At 44.7% G+C, this 21,009-nt stretch overlaps 2 protein-coding genes across 2 annotated transcripts in view; one reads left to right on the top strand and one right to left on the bottom strand.

Moving 5' to 3' along the window:
• IARS2 (isoleucyl-tRNA synthetase 2, mitochondrial) overlaps window positions 1-1,065 on the top strand; it is a 55,978-nt gene extending 54,913 nt beyond the window's left edge. Inside the window, exon 23 of the mRNA XM_045809637.2 lies at window positions 522-1,065. Coding sequence (XP_045665593.2) covers window positions 522-664 — 143 coding nt within the window. The 3' untranslated portion in view covers window positions 665-1,065. The remainder of the gene's footprint in view (window positions 1-521) is intronic.
• Window positions 911-21,009, bottom strand: part of RAB3GAP2 (RAB3 GTPase activating non-catalytic protein subunit 2) — a 97,236-nt gene continuing 77,137 nt past the window's right edge. Inside the window, exons 25-35 of the mRNA XM_045809635.2 lie at window positions 17,966-18,139; window positions 17,758-17,864; window positions 14,923-14,989; window positions 13,160-13,230; window positions 10,687-10,722; window positions 9,247-9,321; window positions 8,706-8,924; window positions 6,034-6,123; window positions 5,570-5,791; window positions 4,349-4,507; window positions 911-4,137 (exon numbers count right to left, since the gene is read on the bottom strand). Of these exons, the coding sequence (XP_045665591.2) occupies window positions 3,982-4,137; window positions 4,349-4,507; window positions 5,570-5,791; window positions 6,034-6,123; window positions 8,706-8,924; window positions 9,247-9,321; window positions 10,687-10,722; window positions 13,160-13,230; window positions 14,923-14,989; window positions 17,758-17,864; window positions 17,966-18,139 (1,376 nt within the window). The 3' untranslated portion in view covers window positions 911-3,981. The remainder of the gene's footprint in view (window positions 4,138-4,348; window positions 4,508-5,569; window positions 5,792-6,033; window positions 6,124-8,705; window positions 8,925-9,246; window positions 9,322-10,686; window positions 10,723-13,159; window positions 13,231-14,922; window positions 14,990-17,757; window positions 17,865-17,965; window positions 18,140-21,009) is intronic.

The following is a 21,009-nucleotide window of genomic DNA, read 5'->3' as shown; positions in this document are numbered from 1 at the left end:
GGAGGGAGGCGCAGGAGAGAGAGATTGAGAATCATAAGCAGGCTCCACATCCCTCTTGGAGCCTGACGTGGGGCTGGATCCCAAACCCTGAGATCACGACGTGAGCCGAAATCGAGTTGGGATGCTTCACCGACTGAGCCCCCCAGGCGCCCCTAAACCAAGAAGGTTTCAGTGGGGACACTGCAGTTGTCACTATAATTTGGCTCTTTTTAAAATTCTCGTGCAGCCGGAGAGGCGGTGTAATTTATCAGAACCGCGCCCGGATGAAGGGCTAGAAGGCCTGCTCCGAGCTCCGTGAGGCGGGGAAAACCAGTCACCCTCGCACTCAGGGTCTCCGATTCCTCAGCTGGCCCCAGGGCTCAGGGTGTGAGTCCACTCTCATGGCTGTTCACGTTAACGTGGCAAATGAAGCCGTACTCACCGGCTTTCCCCGGGGAGGGAGAAAGCTTTGAAAAATGTTGGCAAAACCACTCAGGGAAGAGCTACCAGCTGAACAGCCTGTCTTCCCGTCTCTCTCACAGGTGGTGATATTCGTGAAGAGTCTTCCTATAAAGTAATTGTCATGCCAACTACCAAAGAAAAATGCCCTCGTTGCTGGAAGTACACGGCTGAGTCTCCAGATACACTCTGCCCCCGATGCGCGGAAGTTGTCGGTGGGAAGTAAGAGCTCGCTGTGCCGTCGACGGCTCTCGGCGCAAGAACGCCCCTGAGGGGGCGCCCGAGGTCAGAGGCCCTGCCTACCACACTGGGAAGAAGCCAGCCTAGATTTAGGTAATGAGTGGAAGAGTAAATGCTGGAGGGTGAGGGTCAGATTCAGAATTACAAGTTTTTCCTGTAGCAGATAAAAAATAATGTGTATATATATATATATACATACATACATGCAGAAAAATACAAATATGCAGATGGATCTCGATATACCCATAATGGATTTATTCAGACAGAAACACTGGATATGGCTGACTTTACATGTGGCTGACCAGAAAATGTTTTATATTTTATAAAGCTTCTTGACTCTGTATTTAAGTTCTATAACATCTAAAAATAAAGGCATCTGGAAGTGGACTGATACTGGTGAAGTTGTAAAAATCAAGTAAAAAATACAGTCTTGGAAGGAGAATGGCAGAGTGATTTCATTCCGGCTTCCTCGTGAACGTCCTCCTTTTCACGACAGCTAGGTGTTTTGTTTGCATCAGAAAGAAAACGTCACCAAACTTGTTATCCTCATACAAGAGGGAAAAGAAAACCTTAATACTGATACATTTATGAATGTTGAAACATGAAAGCTAAAAATTTATTTCACTAATATACATAAGTTCACAACAGTGGGCACAAAACAGAAGTATGTACAGAATGTCACTACTTACAGTACATTATAATAGATAAACAATTCGGTATGGATTAAAATCTTTCTAGGGATGGCTAATTCTATTCAGAGAAATCTAACTTTTAGAAGCCCAACAAATTCATTCCTGTTAGGGTGAGGGAGGGCTTTCACTGTTGCTATGGGTACTTTAAAAAGATTTGTCTTTTATCAATGAATGAACCACAGTGAACATTATATTCCATGTAAGGTTAATATTATTAAATGTTTTCTTTGATTTTAAGTTGTAGTTAACCATTTAAAAAAAAAAGCAATTTAAATGTAACAGTGCTTACTTTGACCTTAGATGAATTTTTATAACAAACGTGAAACTCTCTCCATTTCTTTTGTTTTTGCAAAAGTATGAAGCATTTAGAAGGTCGTGCTATGTCCTTTTCACCTGCGTTTATCTGGTTCTGCTAGTTCTACATCTAAACACAACCTGTAATGTAGAAGTTACGATTATCTGACACTTCTGTTTTCCTTCAGCATTATACAGTGGAATTGAACAAGGTACAGACACCTGCTTAATGTTAAAGGTGTAAGGGGGGTGGGCGGGAGTTCTCGCTAGGAAAACACTACTGGCTTGCCATCAGAAAGTGCAACACGCCTGTTTCAGAAATCACCCATCCTACATAAAATCTAATTCCTTTATTTGTGGCTCTTTGTTACAGAATGTCTACATAGGTATTCATTTTCTTTTCTTAGATTTATTTTAAAAGCCCTTGATGAAATAGCTAAAATATTTAACTGCTTTTCTTAACCATGTAACTCAGAATTCAATTTTAAAATTCTCTGAATGGTGAACTTTAGGATTATAAATTACAGATTTGTAATTCAATGATCCGTTACGGTCCCATGAGCCATATTTCAGCTTACTAATATTCTCAACAAGTCCCAGATTTATGTGTCCTACCAGAATAAGTTTAACCAGCTTTATTACCTAACGTGTTTATCAGGCACCCCCCCCTTTCCCCAAAAGTGATACTAGAATCAAAGTAGGGATTTAAAGTTTCTTTGACCAGCCTCCAAAATTCGTAACTACTTTCAGAGTATTTAGAAAAATCACAGGAAGAACGAATCTTTTAGAATGCATATAACACGTGAGTAGATTAAGCTAGATAGGTTTACAAGGAATCACAGGACTGTGTGTGGACAGGCCAGCGGAGACCCAAGCAGAGGCAGAGAGGCTGGGCTAGCGTAAGGTCCTTTTCAGTGCTGCTGCTGTACCCAGCGTGGCCCTCACCCAAATATCCAGGACATCTTAAGACTTTATCTTCCAAGATTTTTAAATTAAACAGTAATTATTAAGTTTTAGACAGTTAAGTTCTTACTTGGGTGTGATCTTTTTAGTTAAAAAGAATTTACATTGGGATAGTCTCAAACATGAGACTTTTTTCTTTACGTCCTTGAAGGGCATACTCCTCAACTTTGTACAGTTGCTAAAGTTGGCTTCTTATAAGTGAAGCAACCAACTTCTGCACCACAGTGAGTTACTATGAATCACTTGTGATCCACGACGGAGAGCAGTAATTGCACCGTATGGCTACATTCCCAAGATCTACCCTAATAAACACTGGGTATTTGTAGAGCTCAAAGCACTTTTTACAGAGTTTTGGTTAATCTGGTTTTAATCAACAAATAATTATTCAGCACTTGGACTGCTCTAGGCACTCTAGGGTACAAAATTAGTTCTACTTGGTTCTCTCAACCCAGCTGTGAGGTAGGTTTGCAAAGCAATATCACTAGGCCTTCTCTGTACTGTTCCCAGGAACAGATGACGTTACCGTATCCCAGAAGCAGACATTTCTAAACACGGGTAGGAAAAATAAATTGGACTTACATTTTTAGCATCTTTGCCCTTTCTTTAAAACATGAATTTTACAAGATAATACATTTTTACAATTACCTGATGTGGATACAACTTCGAATCTTGGTGAAAAGTCCATCTTAACTTACACTGTAATTAATTTTGCTGTGTTGCATGCATCTCAGATTCTCGACTTTGGCAAGTACCACAGGTTAAGGGTTTAGTGTCCCTTCTGGTGCATATGATGATCTTGAACCCATTTCTCCTCCAAAGCAAGGTCATCTTCCTCCGGTGGCGGCAGCGTAACCTCTGGGAAAGAGCCTGTCCGCATGCAGCACTCCAGGCGGCTGCCTGGGACGTGGGATTTAAGCATGCCAACAGAAGCGAGTGGGATGGCTAATTTTACTGACGGGGACTATACATGAACACATTTAAATTTAATTACAACATTTCGAGTACGAAATATAGAATCTGATAGTAAGAACATAATCTGTAAATTATAACCCATTTGAAATAGCAAAGTTTACCCATAAAGCTAGTTAAGTGCTTAAATTAGAAATAAACAGTAAAACATCTGTGTTAGTAATGGTATAATTAATATTTGTTTATATTTTATCTTCAATATTAACCAAAGGAGTGGAATTTAGCCAGGACTGCACTTTTAAAAAGTAGTATGTGTTTTTATTTATTTTACAAAAGAAAAAAGACATACTCCCTCCATAAAATTCCGGATCTTACTATGTAAAATTACCATGCACGAATTCATGTTATAGTCACACAATTTGAGACCGTTTTCAGTAGGTAAGGGTCATAAAGAAGGAGTAGATATGGCTTCCACAGCTTCAATGAGGTGTAAGGCTAAACTATACTGCCCGTGGTTTTCTGGTAAAAGCTCGATGACTTTATTTACTAGTTTAGCTGTTGTTGCAATTGGCACTTCTGTGTTTTGAAGATCTTGGGGGTTCTGCAAATGGGACACAAAAATAACCTATCAGTTATACACAACAGTAATCGTTATTCACTTTTTTAAAAGAGTTGTCAGGATAGTTATTTCCCGGTAAGAATTCTTCGAAACGAACTTAAACTCATAATTTACATTTTCTCCTTAACTGTTATTAAATATGCATTTAAGGAAGCCCCCAGGGACCTGATCGATCTCACTGTCTTGTACTTACCATGGCTTTCAGCCACGTACAGAGTGTGGGCGGAAGTCTGGCCAGCAGCTCCATTCCTTCCCTCGTCTGGGTGTGGAGGAGCGCGTGAGCCAGTCTCTGCCCTGTTAACACCAGCAGCTGCGAGGCCAGGACCTCCCTGTCATGAACTTGGAGAATGGCCTGAGGAGATGAGCAGGGACAAGCGTGTATACAGTAAGAGCTAACAGACGTGCTTAGTTTAGGAAAGGCTTTGCCAGTGAAGAGGTTCTAGGTCATTTCTGAGCCGTGGCCATGTATACAACCAAAACCAAAAAGTCCAAATAATTTAGCATTCAAAATTCACATTTCTGCTCATCCCCTAATTTTTCTCATTCCCTAATATCTTGATTCAGTATGACTCTAAGAGGCATTTTTCAAGTTTCTGGCAAAGGGAATTAAATCACATCATGACTGCTTAAAACCTTCTAATGGCTTCTGAGTACGCCGTGAGTAACCGTGCGCTACGAGACCCGGGGTGTGCCTCCCGCCCACGTCCCCACCTCGTCTCTGACTTGGGTGTCCTTGCCTGCTACGGACGGCCCACCGTACCGGCCCTCAAGCTCGGTTCCGCCCGCTCGCTGTGTGACTGGCTGCGGCTGATCCCTGGGCGCTCAAGTCAGCTGCTCCCCTGACCACCGTACGGTGGTCGCTCCTGTCTATTCACATGATCCTGTTCTTCACAGTGTCTGCCACGCAGCACGAAATTGAGCACACCTGCGACGCGGTCACTTGGGCGTCTGACTCTTGATTCTGGCTCAGTCATCATCTCAGGGTCGTAAGATCGAGACCCACATCGGGCTCTCTGCTGGGCATGGGGCCTGCTGAAGTTTCTCTCTCTCCTGCTCCCTCTACCCCCCACCCAGCTCCCCCTGCTTGCATGCTCTCCAAAAACAAAAAAATCAGCATGCCTTTCTGCTCCTCTCAGCAGACCATCAACTGCATGAGGAAGGAATCCTGTCTGTTTGGGGTACTGCTCTGCCCCTTTGCACAGAACAGGCTGGCACACGAGGAGTTTATTAAACACAGACCAGGAACAGGAATTTGATGACAGTTTTATATTTTAACATTCTGTTGTTTTTGTGCCTAGAAGTCCTAACAAAAGGAAGAGCAAAAAGCTTTACTGGAGACTTACCTTAAGAGTCTTTACTCCAGCTATACTGTCTGTGACTTGAGCCCCCACCTCACATGCACAGGCGCCATTACCTCTTCTCCTAAGTGGTCCACACCGTAGTTGTAGAGCTCCCCCACGTAATGCCTCCGAATAACATCTTCACTAACTTGAAGGTGATGAGCCAGATCCACGGCTAGAACGGGCCAATCTTGGTCTTTCCCGAAAGGAGCAGACGGTGCTTCTTCTGAGGACTCTTTGTCCTTCACGACTGAATGCTGGGCCTGGACGGCCGCACTAACGACTTTCAGTAAGAACTTGCCAACGGAGAAGGACACAGCACCGTCAGTGTGCGTCATTAAAAAATGTCTAAATCACAATAATCAGCTTTCCTGTCAATGAGGGTGGCTTTTCCATTGAAATTACTCATCAAAAACGTATAATTAAAAATTAGCTTTCAAGAATACTTTGGAAGCGGCCATCCTTCAAGGCCAGCCAAATTTTTTATTTACTACTTTCTTCTGAGAGACAAAAATAAAATGCAATAACTGTAACTCACCTGTTGTCGTACAGAAATAAAATTTGGATCCATTTCCCCACTGGGTAATAACTGAATTGAAGTTAGGTCTTTGAAGAATGCATTTTTCCCCTAAAGTAGGAAAGAAAAGACCAAGAAAACGATGAGTGTGGATTGTTATTAAGGACAGGACAAAAGAAGATTTAAAAAATTAAGTCCTCTAATCAATAACTCCTGGTTGATTCTTCTCCTTGAACAGTAACACTGTAGAATTTTATTCATTTAATTTTTACAGCGATCACCTAGTATGTGGTAGGCAGCCTTGGAGGCACGACCCCTGTTCCTCCTGGACCGCACGCCGAGTCGTCCCCTTCCCCGGACACGGCTGCGCTCGCTGCCGGCAAACGAGGCGGACGCTGGCGGGCCGCCTTCCGGAGTAGATCACGGAAGGACCGCAGCCCTGCCCCGGGTGCTCTATTCACCGTGCCTCGCCCGAGGGAAGCCGGCCGCCCTGGTGGGCCCTGCCTGTTTTGGAGAGGTGCGTGCGGTGAGAACAGTCTTGCCCCCAGTCATGTGAGCTTGCAGGTGGATCCCCATGCCTCCCCCCATGGGGGCTTGAGATGGAACTGCAGCCCCGGCTGAAACCCTAACTGCAGACTCAGGAGAGACTCTGAGCCAGAGGCACCTAAATGAGGGGGGCCATTCCCGACCCACAAAATGTTTTCAGCCACTAAAAGCCGAGGTGATTGTTACACAGTAATGGATAACTAAGACATAGCGTGTACCCTGCACCCTTTCACACACGCTTGTTCAGCTGTTGGAAGACACCCTGTTTAAGAGAGCAGGTATCTGAAGAGCCAAAGCAGAACATCAGAAAGTTGGGTTTCAGAAGTTCCTTGGAAGGAAATGTGATACAGAGCAAAGAGCACTGGCCTGGGGAAGTTGGAAAGGCCCAGGCTCTCGTCCCAGGCCTACCGCTTCCCACTAGGTCATCCGGGTTTACGAACGACCCCACCGTCCCTGGCTGCTGTGTCTCCCCCCACAGTCAGTCACCCCAGGTACCTTCTAATGGACTCTCTAGACGGAACTGTCTAGGACTGTAGGTCATCTAGTGTGACCGGCAGTTAGGATAAAGCTCCTCATCCTTTAGTGATGAGAAACAGACCTCCCAGGGCAACGCACTGCAATCTGGACATCACTGGCCGAAAGTTTTTCCACAAGGGGGCGCCTGGGTGGCTCAGTCAGTTGAGCGTTTGCCTTCGGCTCACATCATAATCCCAGGGTCCCAGGATCGAGCCCCGAGTCGGGCTCCCTACTCGGCGGGGAGTCTGTTTTTCCCTCTGCCCCCCTCCCTGGCTCTCTCTTCCCGTCTCTACCTCAAATAAATAAATAAAATCTTAAAAAAAAAAAAAAAAAGGTTTTCCACATCCTCACCCACCCGGTCTGTCACTATAGTTTCCACCCGTGGTCTTCGTTATTACAAGGGTCTGCCCTACACGAGGGCCTTTGGGGTGGGGACGTGTGCGCACCTCCGTAACACCACTCAGGACTCACTGCGTTGCACACTGCTAAGCCCTTCCCATGCAGCAGGTCACTGCCCCCACAGCAACCAGAAGGAAGGCCCTGGAATCAGCACGTGGGAATGCGAAGGCGGAGGCTCTCGGGAACACAGGAAGACCCACCGGGCAGAGCTAGGGTCCCGACTCCCTAGACAGCCGCGCTGCCCGTGCGCGTGGGGCAGGCGCTCTCGGGCCCGCAGCTCGATGCGGGTGGAGACCGACAGCACCGCCGCGCCTGCCCCATTCCGATGTGCTCCGCTTCACAGATGCCCTTTCTGAGGGGAGGACTGAGCAAGGCACTTCATTTCGGCTTTTCTTTAAACAAATAAACTAGGGGCTTAGTGATGGCGAGGAATGGACGGATGCGAGTTAAGGAAGGACTGACAAGAAGGGCTCAGAGTCCGTGTGGGGCTTGGGGAGAAGCGAGCTGGAAAGCTTCAAGGCCCCTGTCCGCGCAGCACACGAGCGAGCGCCGGCCCCTCGGGGGTTTAGGAGGAGCCGCGGTGTAGGTCAAGGGCAGGGGGGCTGAGGGGTGGAGGTGTGTTAGATAGCAGGTGTCTGAAGTCGCACAGCACATCCGAAGAGTTGACAGAAATACACGCTTCAGGGGCACCTGGGGGGTGCAGTCTATTAAGTGTCTGACTCTTGATTTCGGCTCAGGTCACGATCTCAGGGTCGTGAGATCGAGCCGAGTGTCAGGCTCTGTGCTCAGCACAGAGTCGGCTTGAGGACTCATTCTCCCTCTCCGTCTGCCCTTTCTGCTCGTGCTCATGTGCGCACGCTCTCTCTCTCAAACAAATAAATAAATCTCAAAAAAAAAAAAAAAAAGAAAAAAACAGAAATACATGCTTCCAATTCAGATTGACAGGTCAGGCCTGGAGATACCCAAGAGGGAGAAAAGGGTCTATCCGAGAATATGCAGAACGGGAACGGCAGAGAGCTGACAGGGCACGACTCTGGAACCGCAAGAGTGAAGGGAAGCCAGATTTACAGGCAACCTGGCAGAGAACAGCGAGCAGACAGCCCACAGTGAGTAACCCACACGTCCCAGAAGTACTGAGCAACTTCGATGAAAGAAGACGGTCCTGCTTGTCCTGCCCGCGCCTGCCAAACGCTCGGTTCCGAGACGGCTCTGGAGGCCTCCGAGGTCCTCACCTTACTATCGAAGAGTGAGAGCGGCTTCACGGTCTTCAGAGCAAACCTCATGACCGCATAGAGGACGGAGCAGAGGACGGAGTGGTGCTCCACCAGCGGGTAGTGGACGTGCTTCTGCTCCAGGGCCAGCTCCACTATGGAGATCGGTCCTTCGACCGTGAGCCACGCGTCCTCCGTATCCAGGACAGGCGCCTGCATTTCATCCCGGCTTACGTCGGCCTGCGTGTGGAGACCGGAGAACCGCGTCCAGAATTGGAGAAATAAGAGCTTGCAAGTAAACAACTTAACGTGCTTACAAAGAGGAAAGTGCAAACCCCTCGTCTCCCCAGGCCCCCAAGTTACAACAAAAAAATCAGATCTAATTCTTTGTAAGAAACCACTATTTGGGGGGCTTAAGTCACAACTTAGAAATGAATAAATGAGAAAAACCTCTTTCTAGAGTCCTTTCTTAAGTCCAATGATTTTAAAAAACATTTAAGAATGTTTTAAAAACATCTAAGTATCTTAGAGAGAGTTCAGAATGAAAAGACACCTCTTTTACCTCCATCAAAGTCTGAAGAAGATCCAGGCAGGAGCCGAGGAAAGAGGTCATGGCTGTGTCGCTCATCCCCACATCCTGTTTGTAAAATGGAACACGATTAGCGCCTGCAGCAAACCTGCTACGGTTACCATCAGAAAAATCAAGAACAGGGGCGCCTGGGTGGTGCAGTCGTTAAGCGTCTGCCTTCGGCTCAGGGCGTGATCCCGGCGTTCCGGGATCGAGTCCCACATCGGGCTCCTAGGCTAGGAGCCTGCTTCTTCCTCTCCTGCTCCCCCTGCTTGTGTTCCCTCTCTCGCTGGCTGTCTCTCCGTCACATAAATAAATAAAATCTTTAAAAAAAAAATAAATAAATAAAAGAAAAATCGAGAACAGAACACAGCACAGCTCTGCGACGGGCTCCATGCCGAAGAGACGGGCAAGGCTTTGAAAGTCAAGGCACTGGTACATTTTAGTTCCTTTCCTGAGATTCAACGGATTTTAAAATGAGGCTTTAGGAAAGATGGTTCCGCTACGGACTTCACAAAAGCTGGTGTAAAGACGGGGCGCCATCAGTTGCCACGGATCATGGCACTGCGGCTCGCGGGCAAGCTCGCTAAGGCACGAGTGTCACCGTGCGTGCTAAGACGTCACATGGCAGCCCACCCTGAGAAGTCGTCAGAAAACAGCCTGGTCTGGCTGCAGAGCGTCCTTCAGGGACGGAACTGAACCTTCTGAACAAAACCAGAATCCCCAAGTCCGTGAACCAAATACCACACTCGTGCTGGGGGTGACGGGTCATTCCTGTTGGCTCCAAGGTGCCCCTGCATTCACCATCTTCTTTAAACCAACAACTGATAAATCCCTCACATCCTAAGTAATTCATCCTTGCGTCATTCACAGGGGTGTGTGTGTGTGTGTGGGCGTGTGCGTGCGTGTGTGTGTACACACACATACAACCGCAGTCCCAGCCACTCTCAGGAGCACAGCAGCAGAAATCTCCCACGGTGGGTTGTCAGGACTATGGGCCTAGCATGGCTGGATTCACGTGTCCCCGGATTTCCTCAGGTGTCTGTAATAAGAGTATTTCAAAGTTCTGAGCAAAAGTTAGCACCTCAAACAGAAGCCCAGTGTCTGTGGGCTGGGATCTTATTGAACAGACCATTTGTACAATGGTTATTATATAAAGTAGCTCAATTCCCTCATGAATCTGCTTCCATGGGACACTGGGTGTTGCTGTTAATAAATTTCTAGTTGGAAGGTCTCTGACAACCTGGAAAAGTAAATTAAAAGTGGCCATAGTTCACGACCAGTTTCCTTAACATGGTATTGTCTTTCCATGCTTCTCATCTCCTGATCCGTCATCAAAACGGTAAAAGGCAAAGTCCACCCCTGCCGTGAGTAAGGGGCAACGTGAGGCGCGGGACGGACAGCTCGACATCTGATGAAGGGAGATCCACTTACCCTTCGGCATAGCCTGTCCTTTGGTGATTTTCCAACCTAAGAAAATAGGACACAAAATTTATTTATTTAACAATTTAAATAAAAAGGCATACTATGGTACTATGGTACGGGGAGTAAAAGTAAGCAAATGAAAAAAATAGAAACTCAGCTATAAATAAATGTTGGTTCTACTCATTTATAACACAACACAATGAACTTTGTGGTGGAACTTAAAAACAGATTAAGAAAAATATATCCCTGGGCTCACAATCCTTTTCAAAAATAGATATTTTTGAATTAAAAAAAAAAAAAGAAACCTCTAAAAATCTGGTCCTTACTTTGTACAAATAACTGTTGCCTTAAAACCCAGAACCAAACTCAAGATTATGAATAAAGAGCAGCTAAGAATTTGCTTGTTGATAAAGATACACGATAATGTTAAGTGGTCAGAAAGAAGGAAAAACAATCTAGTGCAGACAGAAGTTATATTCCGAGCTCAGAAACAGGCTGATTTTCTCGATTCAGTAAGTCCTTGGTGAGCTCTACTTCATACAGCGTAATGAGAGGGAGATGCAAGTTCTGCTCTTCGGGAACAGGACTTGATGTGAATTCCCAGGAGGCAGGAGATCGGTCAAGGGAGACGAGACTCCAGCACCAAAGACTCTTCGCCTCGTCACCTCTCACTGAGATCACTGCAATGGCCCTCAAACAACTGTGCTCGGCCCATCCCAATCCCAGCCATGTTTCATGGTTGTCAGAATCATCTTTCAAATGCAAATCTGAACATATCATTCCTCTGCCTAAAACTGCCCGAGTGACTTCAAGAAAAAACAGCAGCTCCCACATATTGAGCCCTCACGCTACGCGCAGTTTACGCAGAGTGTTAGGAAACCCCGAATCCACAGCCCGCACAGGAAATACTTCAAGCTCTGCTTCCCACTCCTTCCTCCGGCCTGTGCTTCCAGCGCACGAAGCTCCTCGCAGCCCTGAGCCAAACACGGATTCTGCTGGAATACGTTTCCTTCTCACCCACTGCTTCCTATGTACTCACTCATCCTCCACAGGTCAGCTCAGAAGCCGTCCCTCTGTCTCGGTATTTACGTCCGCTTCTCAGCCCCCAAAGCACCCTATTTACCTTTTAGCCTGTGAGTCCTTGGAGGGCAGGGGCTGGGACTTTTGGCTCTGCAACCAGAGCACCCAGCACAGTCCTTGGCACATAAGAGATTCTTATAATAAATATTTATCGAAGGAATCCTCAAAACTCTCTGCCTCCTAGTTCAGGACTGTTTACATTCAAATCCAAGTTGTGAGGCTCAAGCGGGGCCGTCGGTGTGAGAACGCTATGAAACTCAACATAACACACACGTAAAAGGCTTCGCACGACTGTTCTCCCGAAGACAGCAGTCAGAGGTGAAGGAGAACAGAAGCCATCAGCAAGGCCAAAAGGAGTGAGTTGGAAAGAGGAGAACCACTGAAGCGGGCAAGGAAGAGGAGCACTGGGGGGAAATCACATTTAACTAGAAAAACATGTTACCAGTGACAGCAAAGTAAGCATTTTCAGTGGACCTGTGGCCCAAAGTGGGTCTCAGTGTAGTGCTCGTAGTTTGGGAATGTCTGCCAGTGTACATTTGAAAGAACATGTTGCCATAGTGGTAACTCCCCGGACACCCACTTAGCTGATGCCAGATGAACCTACATTCTCGCCAGGCCTGGGGGCACATGCCCAGGACCCCGAGCACCCAGCTGGGGGGCAGACGGCTAGTCCCCGCGGGCTCGCAGCTTCTGCTCCCGCCAGCTGAATTCCGTGCCCACGTATGATGTCTGTGCCTAAAGCTACTGACGCTGGTTGTAATATGTAATAATGTAATTATGTCACTTAATTAAGTAACTGATAAGATGTGAGTGAGAAAAAAAAAGGGAGTTGTTATACGAACACTAGGTTGAATGCTTTAAAAGGCTGCACGGAGTAGCTGACTCCTAGCTTTACTGGAGTAGCGGCAGATGAAGCAACTACAGAGACGAGGGCATAAATTTTAAAAGCTAACGATTTTGCACTCAGACTGCATCACCACTTTATAAAGAAATGGGCTCTAGAAATCACATGCAAGGCATTAAGGGTGAGTTTTCTGTAGGAAAACCAAAGTAGGACGGCGGTGGACCCCATTCAAAGAAAACATCTTGGTTCTACATCCAAAGATTGAGGAGTTAATGTACATTCGTACACTTTAACCAAAAAGGTGCAAATCCTTCCCTCAATCAAGCACAAGTCCCACTCTCTTTGCTTAAGAGGCTTTTAAAGGAAAGTACTCTCGAGGATCTGGGAGGTTCTTCTCCAGGTCATCAAAATGCCAGCCCCGGGCATTACATTTAACGGAGCAACAGTACAATGTAATACCAAATAAAAAATAGTCTAACAAGCCCCACTGTGAATAATCTAATATCCATCAATCAAGGCAACAACATAAACAAGTATATGAAATTTAAATTACCTTACCTTATCCATCAAGTACGTAGCAGCAGAAAACCTTTTCACCAAGAATGTATTCCACATCATCAGAGCAATGCCTAGCATTCAGGTAAAAGGAGTAAGTAGAAGGGTTACCTGTTTTTCCTTTTAGCATACTTAACAAATGACTGTCTTCCTAAAGCTTTATAAAGCTGTATGGGCTATTTAGATATCGTGCCTTACATCTTATGTAACATTTGTAAAATTAATGAAAACCTTTCATCTTCAATGATAATCGGAACTGAGCTGCATAAGAGGATATCCAAATGGCCAATAAGCATAAAAAAAGTCCCATATCATTAGTTATGAGAGAAATACAAATTAAAATCACAAAGAAATATCATTATACAACCAACACAAAGGCTGAATTTTTTTTTTTAATGATGGCACCAAGTGTCGGGGAAGATAAGGAAACAACTGGAATGCTCATAGATTGCTGGGGCATCCGAAAGTGGGAAAACCACTTGGAAAAGTGGCCATATCTACGAGAGCTAACGATATGTCTACCATATGACCCAGCAATTCTACCGCATAAAGGAACCCAAAGATACGCATAAGGAGGGTAAGCTGTCTTCGGGGAGAACAGCTTTATCCAAAACAGCCAAACAAGAGAAGCAGCCCAATGTCCCAAACTGATTTTTTTCATATGTAACGACCACATAAAGTGACACATGAGGAAGCATTGGAAAATAAAACAAAATAAATAAACAACCACACAAGAAATGTGGGCTATGGCTAATAAACCATGGCATCAAAATTTCTGAAACTGCTGTCAAGTAGACAGCTTCAGCGTGCCATTTCCCATGCGGCCATGACTCCCCGGGCAGCTGCTTCCGTATCCAGGGCTGAGGGCCTCAGGGGGAGGCTGACTCACTGTACAAACGGGCACGTTCCTACTTAAAGAGATGCCAGCCTGCAGTTAGTAGTGACTTAATTTTATCAATTACAGATAGAGTTCTCTAGAGACCCTATTTTCCAAATGAGTCCCTTTAAATCTTTTCTCCTCCCAGGAAGAAGGTAAGATCTAAGAAACGAATAAAAGTTTCAAGTTTTCTTCACATAAAATGAGACATTTTAGAATTTCTCCAATTTGACGCCATACCACCTGCGAGAAGTGGTACCGGAAGAAGAAATACGTGGCTTCCCTGAAATCCCTCACACGGACATCAAGTTGATACCTCCCTCTCATGCGGCTCAACACCGAGTTTCACCACTTAGTAACATAACTAGCCTCGCACCGAGCCCCTCCGTTAATGCTTCCAGAGAAACCCATTTAAACCTATTTAATAAACCAGCCGCCTGTTTACAATTTCTCCACAATTTGTGACATTTTGTCAAGGAGACATCCGCGGTCCCTGTGTTATGGCAGCCAGGGGACAAGAGTCACATGTATTAAAAGCAGCACAGGTGGTTTGTACCGAATGGTATTCTCTGGCTCTTGGCTACCTAACTTTTTCATGACCAACTTCAGTCCTGAGAAGCCCGTGCCTCTTTCCTTATCTACCTGTCTGTGGCCTAGAAAGAAAATCAGAGGCTTGTGTCTAATATTCTCCTTACTCCTCAGCTCTCATCCTCTTCCGGACAGCACTGCTCCAAGCAGTCAGAAGACAGTCCTGTGCACACCACGATACACACACATACACAGTCACGTGTTCGGAGGCAGGACCACCATATAAAAACGTAACAGAATGTCAACCCCAAAATTCCTGCCCCTTTTGAATCCACCAGTTATGTGTTGAACGCTTACTTACCATTCTGAACATGTGCATTAAGAATGTGCTTCAAGTGTTCTATTGACCTAACAAAAAAACGTGCTTCCTTACATACAGGGAGAAAAAAAGAGAGAGAGAGAAAAAAAAGAGGTATCATTTAACAGATGTTTCAAATACAAATGGTGACTTCTTACATACATTTCTACATAAAGCTCCCCAAGAATGTGCTGATAAGAACATGGAAGTATTAGGTAAAAGAAAATTTTTCAAAGGAAAATGTCAATGGTCTCTCTTAAATTCACATTATCTATATGATGATTGATACCTAGAAAACCCCAGGTCATATATGCTGACATCTGGAATCAAGAGTCACTGTGGCTTGTACCTAACAGCAGTATTTTCTCTAATAAACATTTGAATTGCACAGAGATGTGGAAACAATGGGCTTACTTCTTCGCAAATATCATTCATTCATTATTCAGCAATTATTTATTGAGCAACTACTAAGCACCAGGCTGTCTGAGGCGCCAGAGATCTGTAATGAACAAAGAGACCCAAATCCTTGCCCTCACTGAGGTTACGTTCTAGCAAGAGAGCTAAATGAATATGGTGAGTAAATTATATAGTAGGTTGGTGATACGTGCCAAGGAGAAAAACTAAAGCAGTGAAGGGAAACTGTCTGAAATTCAACTCCTTCTAATCGAGGTCGTTGTTTACATATGAACACTCCTATATAGCATGTAAAACTGATGAAATTATCCATGTCTGCTCATTTGATAGCTATGAACACGAAACAGATCACCTCTGATAACACATACTAGTGCTAGTGATTTCCCACAGATAATTTCAATTGTTTCGATCCTGATGCAGCTCTGTGTAAAACGGTGGCACTGGGGTGGGGGGTTGGATGGGGCAAGAACTATTTCACAAGGAAAAAAAAAACCACAAGAAAAATGGCCACTTATTTGAAACGTAAACAATTTAAATAGACAGTGATAGCACTTACCGAACTGGAAGGCACTATGCATATGCATTTTCTCTAGAAACTGCTACAATCCTGCAAGTCAGCTACAGTCCTCAGTTACTTTTAGTAGAAAAGTCAAGAACAAAGGGTTCAGAAATGTTCCCAGAGGTCATACAGCTGGTGAGTAGAGGCAATGGGGCTTGACCTCAGCTCCGTGTCTGCAAGCTGCCTTCAGTTTATAAGGAATGACGTAAAACAGTTTTCTTCTTACATATCACTTTGTTAGATCTGAATTTGGCATTATCTATTCAGATCTGAGAAATTATTATGCTCTTATTATAGTGCTAACATTCTTTTTTCTTGCAGGAAAAATCTTCATTTTAGTAGAGAGCCCAAACACAATTACCATTCAGGCCGCAGAGCAGACCCCTGAAGAGGGTGACTCGAGGGCCATCAAGAGGGTCCCCTGTGCTAAAATCACTTTTTGGTCAAGATTTAATTGATCAAAACCATTCCTTTGTTTAAAGCACTTTTTTAAAAAAATTTTTTTCCTTTAACATGTAAGTGATCACGTATTAAAGACAACATTTTTTTTTGGAAGAAGAGTATCATTAATTAATATATTAATGTGAATTAGTTCATCGGTGAGATTTTTTCTTCAAAGTGCAACCTGACATAAGGACCATGAAGTATTTTGCTTTAAGAGGGATAATTTACCCGAGCACTGACTAGGGAGACCTAAATGAAGGACTTATCAGGAAAGAGCAATATCCACCCTATGTTTTTACATCTTACTTAATCCTGGCATCAATCCTGAAGGACTGGCACCTTCATTAAGACAAAAAGGTGGAGGGAGAAACAAACAGGTTCAGAGATTCAGTGGCTGGCCCAAACCCGTAGACACTTGTCAGAAATTCAGCTGGGACCCAAATCCAGGTCTCCTGCTCCCCGGCTTGGGGCCCTTCTCCCTATTCTGCTTCCCAACTATTATTGTCCTGGGAGAGAAAGTGGCAGAAGATGATGCCCCAGCAGAGAGCTGAAAAGGCAATTAGGCTAACCCTGGACTAGAGTCAGCCTTGTAGACAGCATGGCTTTCTCGATTTTTCTGAGACAAACGTAAGAGAAGTGACAAACACAGGGATATCTAGACAAGCAGACATCAGGTTAACGTCAGGATCCTCACCCTGGCTTTTATCATGACGACTGCGATATTGAAAAGTTTCTACTAAGTAGGTGTCATCTCATGTAGGAATTCAAAAGGAAATAAAAAATATACTTATCACAACCTAACTAGGAGCGGGGCAAAACACACTGGCTTTAAAGACAAAGAAACCCAGCCTTAAACCCTGGCCCAGACTTTGATTTAGCAGTGTGCCCCAGGGCACGGAAATGAACTTCTTTGAGCCTAGTTTTCTCTTCACCAGAGTGGGGTAGCGACAATGCCCACACCTCACAGGTTCTCTGTGAGGACTAAGAGAGAATGCATGAAAAAGCCTAGCACAGCTCCTAGTACAGAAGCATCCCGAAGGGATAAAGAAAGGGGGGGGGTAATCAGAAGGGGGAATGAAACATGAGAGACTATGGACTCTGAGAAACAAACTGAGGGCTTCAGAGGGTAGGGGGGTGGGGGAATGGGATAGGCTGGTGATGGGTAGTAAGGAGGGCACGTATTGCATGGTGCACTGGGTGTTATACGCAACTAATGAATCATCGAACTTTACATCGGAAACCGGGGATGTACTGTATGGTGACTAACATAATATAATAAAAAATCATTAAAAAAAAAAAAAAAGCAGCATCCCAAAGGGGAAAAGTCCAGTGTTTACAATAAGTTACTGAATTCAACAGTCCCACACATGTACAGCACGAGCACAACAGAATTAACAGGAAAGAAGTGGCGAGAATCTTACCTCTGGATCTTTATTCCACTGAACAACATACTCCCAACAGCAATGTGCGTGCAACACGTCTAGCTCAAGGCTACAAGGAAACTGCTTATAGGCTAAATGCAGCAAGTCTGAAAGCCACAAGAGTGACAGATTTATTATTCTTTCCTTAACAAAGACTCAGCCACAACCGCTCCACTCTGGATTGCACGTCTCCATACTTATGGGTTACCTGGTATAGCTCCTAGGTTCATGTCCACCTCTGACACTTCAGGTAAACCTCTGTTAATACCTTCTTTGGGTTCATCTGGGTTTTCTGCATCTCTTTCTTTATTAGCCAGTTTTAATACTTCAGGGCTGAAGTCCTGCTTAAATATCCACTTGGCTACACTGTCTGCAATACCACCTACAGTTTGGAGATAAGAAAGAAAATGAAAATTGAGTGTTCACCGAAGACAGCACGGGCACGTGGGATATCTGATACCTAAGGGCATCTCTACAGTCTCATATTAGATAAATATAAATGCAAATACTTATTTGTCTGTATACCACATAGCCTCTATTTCCACAAATTCAAAATATACTTTACCGATACAGATGAAGGGATGAATACATCTTTAAAACACTTTCATTTATTCATTTTTTAAAAAAGATTTTATTTGAGAGAGAGGGAGTGAGAGAGCACAAGCCGGGGGAGGGGCAGAAGGAGAAGCAGACTCCCCACTGAGCAGGGAGCCCGACACGGGGCTCAATCCCAGGACCCCGGGATCATGACCTGAGCCGAAGGCAGACAATGGACTAAACCACCCAGGTGCCCCCTAAAGCACTTTCATTTAAATACAAGCAAAACAGCCTGATTAGCATGATACCTGTCTAGGCTTCTTAGGGTAACATACTACTTTGTCTGCACGGAATATTTATGGGCAAAATTTTGCCACGTCTAAGAAACATGATGCACTGGAGGAGATAATGCTAAGTGAAATAAGTCAAGCAGAGAAAGACAACTATCATATGATTTCTCTCATCTATGGAACATAAGAACTAGGAAGATCGGTAGGAGAAGAAAGGGATAAAGAAAGGGGGGGTAAACAGAAGGGGGAATGAAGCATGAGAGATTATGGACTATGAGAAACAAACTGAGGGCTTCAGAGGGGAGGAGTGTGGGGTATCGGGACAGGCTGGTGATGGGTAGTAAGGAGGGCATGTATTGCATGGTGCACTGGGTGTTATACGCAACTAATGAATCATGGAACTTTACACCAGAAACCAGGGATGTACCATATGGTGACTAACATAATATAATAAAAAAATATTATTATTAAAAAAAAGAAAAAGGGAAACACCCAGCATTTAAAATGCATCTTTATGTAGGCCAGGGTTGGTCGTTACAGCTATTTCTCTACATACAAGATATAACATCAGAATTACAAGGGTGTTTTCCAACGTGCTTCAAAAAAAAAAAGAAAGAAACATGATGCTACCCCACGTTCCGATCATTGACATAGGCTAAAAAATTCTAAATGCAAACTGAAAAAACAAGACAAAGAGTCCTATTTCTTACCTACAACAAACTATACATTCTTCTAGAATTTACCCAAACCTTTTCTTTCTTCCTATTCTGATTCAAATATAAACCTTTCCACAAAAAAAGAATGTTTCACAGTAAAATCACAATTATCAGTGATAATAAATGGCAGCAGTGTGCTGGGGACTCCAATTTCTTATGTTTGACTTTCAAATCATTTGGTAATTTCCATTCCAGAATCAAGCCCTTGATTATATTGCTTAGGTTAATATCACAATGATGGTCCTACCCTATCAGCAGGTAGCAGCAAGGAGTGTAGAGTTTACAATTTAAAATTTTTCACAAGACTTTAAAAAATAAATTAAACTTAAAAAAAAAAAAAGCTTCCATTTGCACAGAGTATCTTTTCCCATCCCTTCACTTTCAGCGTCTGTGCGTCCCTTCATGTAAAGTGAGTGTCAAGGCAGCACATATATGGGTCTTTTTTTTTTTAACCCATTCAGCTACCTTCTGTCTTTTGATGGGAGAATTTAGCACAATTAAAGTAATTACTGGTAGGTGTTGCGTGTTGCCATGTTAATTGTTCTCTGGCTGCTTTCATAGTTCCTCTGTTCCTTTATTCTTCTCTTGCTCTCCCCTGTTTTGAGCACACTGGTCCCTTCTTCTCCTTCACCTAGTCTGCCACTGAAGCCTCTAGCATATACTGAGTTCAGTTATTGTATTCTTCAGCTCCGTGATGTCTACTTGGTACTTTCCTTTATCTCCCATCTCCGTGGAGTTATCACTGTGTTCATCCATTCTTCTCCCCAGTTTGGTGAGCATTTTTAGGACTATAACTTTGGACTGTTTATCAGGTAAATGGCTTATATCCATTTGATTAAGGTTTGTTTTTTCCTGAAGTTTTATCTTGCTCTTTCCCTTGGAACACAGTTCTCTATGTCTACCTCTTGCTTGACTCTTTGTGTCAGTTCCTACACAGTAGATGGAACCACCTCTTCCAGTCCTGAAGGAGAAGCCTTGTGTAGGAGACAAAACTTGTCGTTCAATCCTGCCTTAGCTCTTGGTTGTCTCTCAAACCTGTGTGCTTATCCAAGCAGCCTAGGAGATTTTTCACAGCTCCCAGTAGCTGAGAATGGGCCAAGGCCTGCCAGTGTCCCATAAGGGAGGATCTTAACACCGACGTCAGGCTTACTGGAAGCCAGAACCTCAGGCATCAGCTTTTTTTTTTCTCTTTTAATTTATTTATTTGAGTGAGAGAGAGAGAGAGAGAGAGAGAGAGGGTTAGGGAGAGCACACGAGCCCAAGTGAGAAGGGCAGAGGGAGAAGGAGAGAGAATCTCGAGCAGACTCCACACTGAGCACAGAGCTCACAGTGGGGCTCAATCTCACGACCCTGAGATGACACCCTGAGCCGAAACCAGGAGTTGGACAAGTACTTAACCGACTGAGCCACCCAGGCAACCTGTCAGGCATCAGCTTTTAAAAGTATGAGATATCTACAGTCCCGCGGGACCACAGGCATAAGCTCCCCCGGCCACCAGAGCCAGGCGATCTGGAGGTGTCCCCAGGGTGGCAGTCAGAGCTCCAGACCAGCGTAGAAGCTCTTTCTGGGTTATCCTGGCAAACCGGGACAAGGCTGAAGGCGTGCGCCCAGATGGCATCCACAGCCTGCGTTCCTTGAGAGCAGCTCCGGAGACCACCACGTGCGTGCTAACACCTCCACTCGGGCTGGAGCTTACGAGTCTTATAAAG

Source organism: Ursus americanus, chromosome 2 (genome assembly GCF_024610735.1).
Source record: "Ursus americanus isolate L20-20 chromosome 2, mUrsAme1.1.p, whole genome shotgun sequence".
NCBI classification, from domain to species: Eukaryota; Metazoa; Chordata; class Mammalia; order Carnivora; family Ursidae; genus Ursus; species Ursus americanus.
Note: the sequence above shows the minus strand (reverse complement) of the source record. Positions and strands in the feature narration are given on the sequence as shown.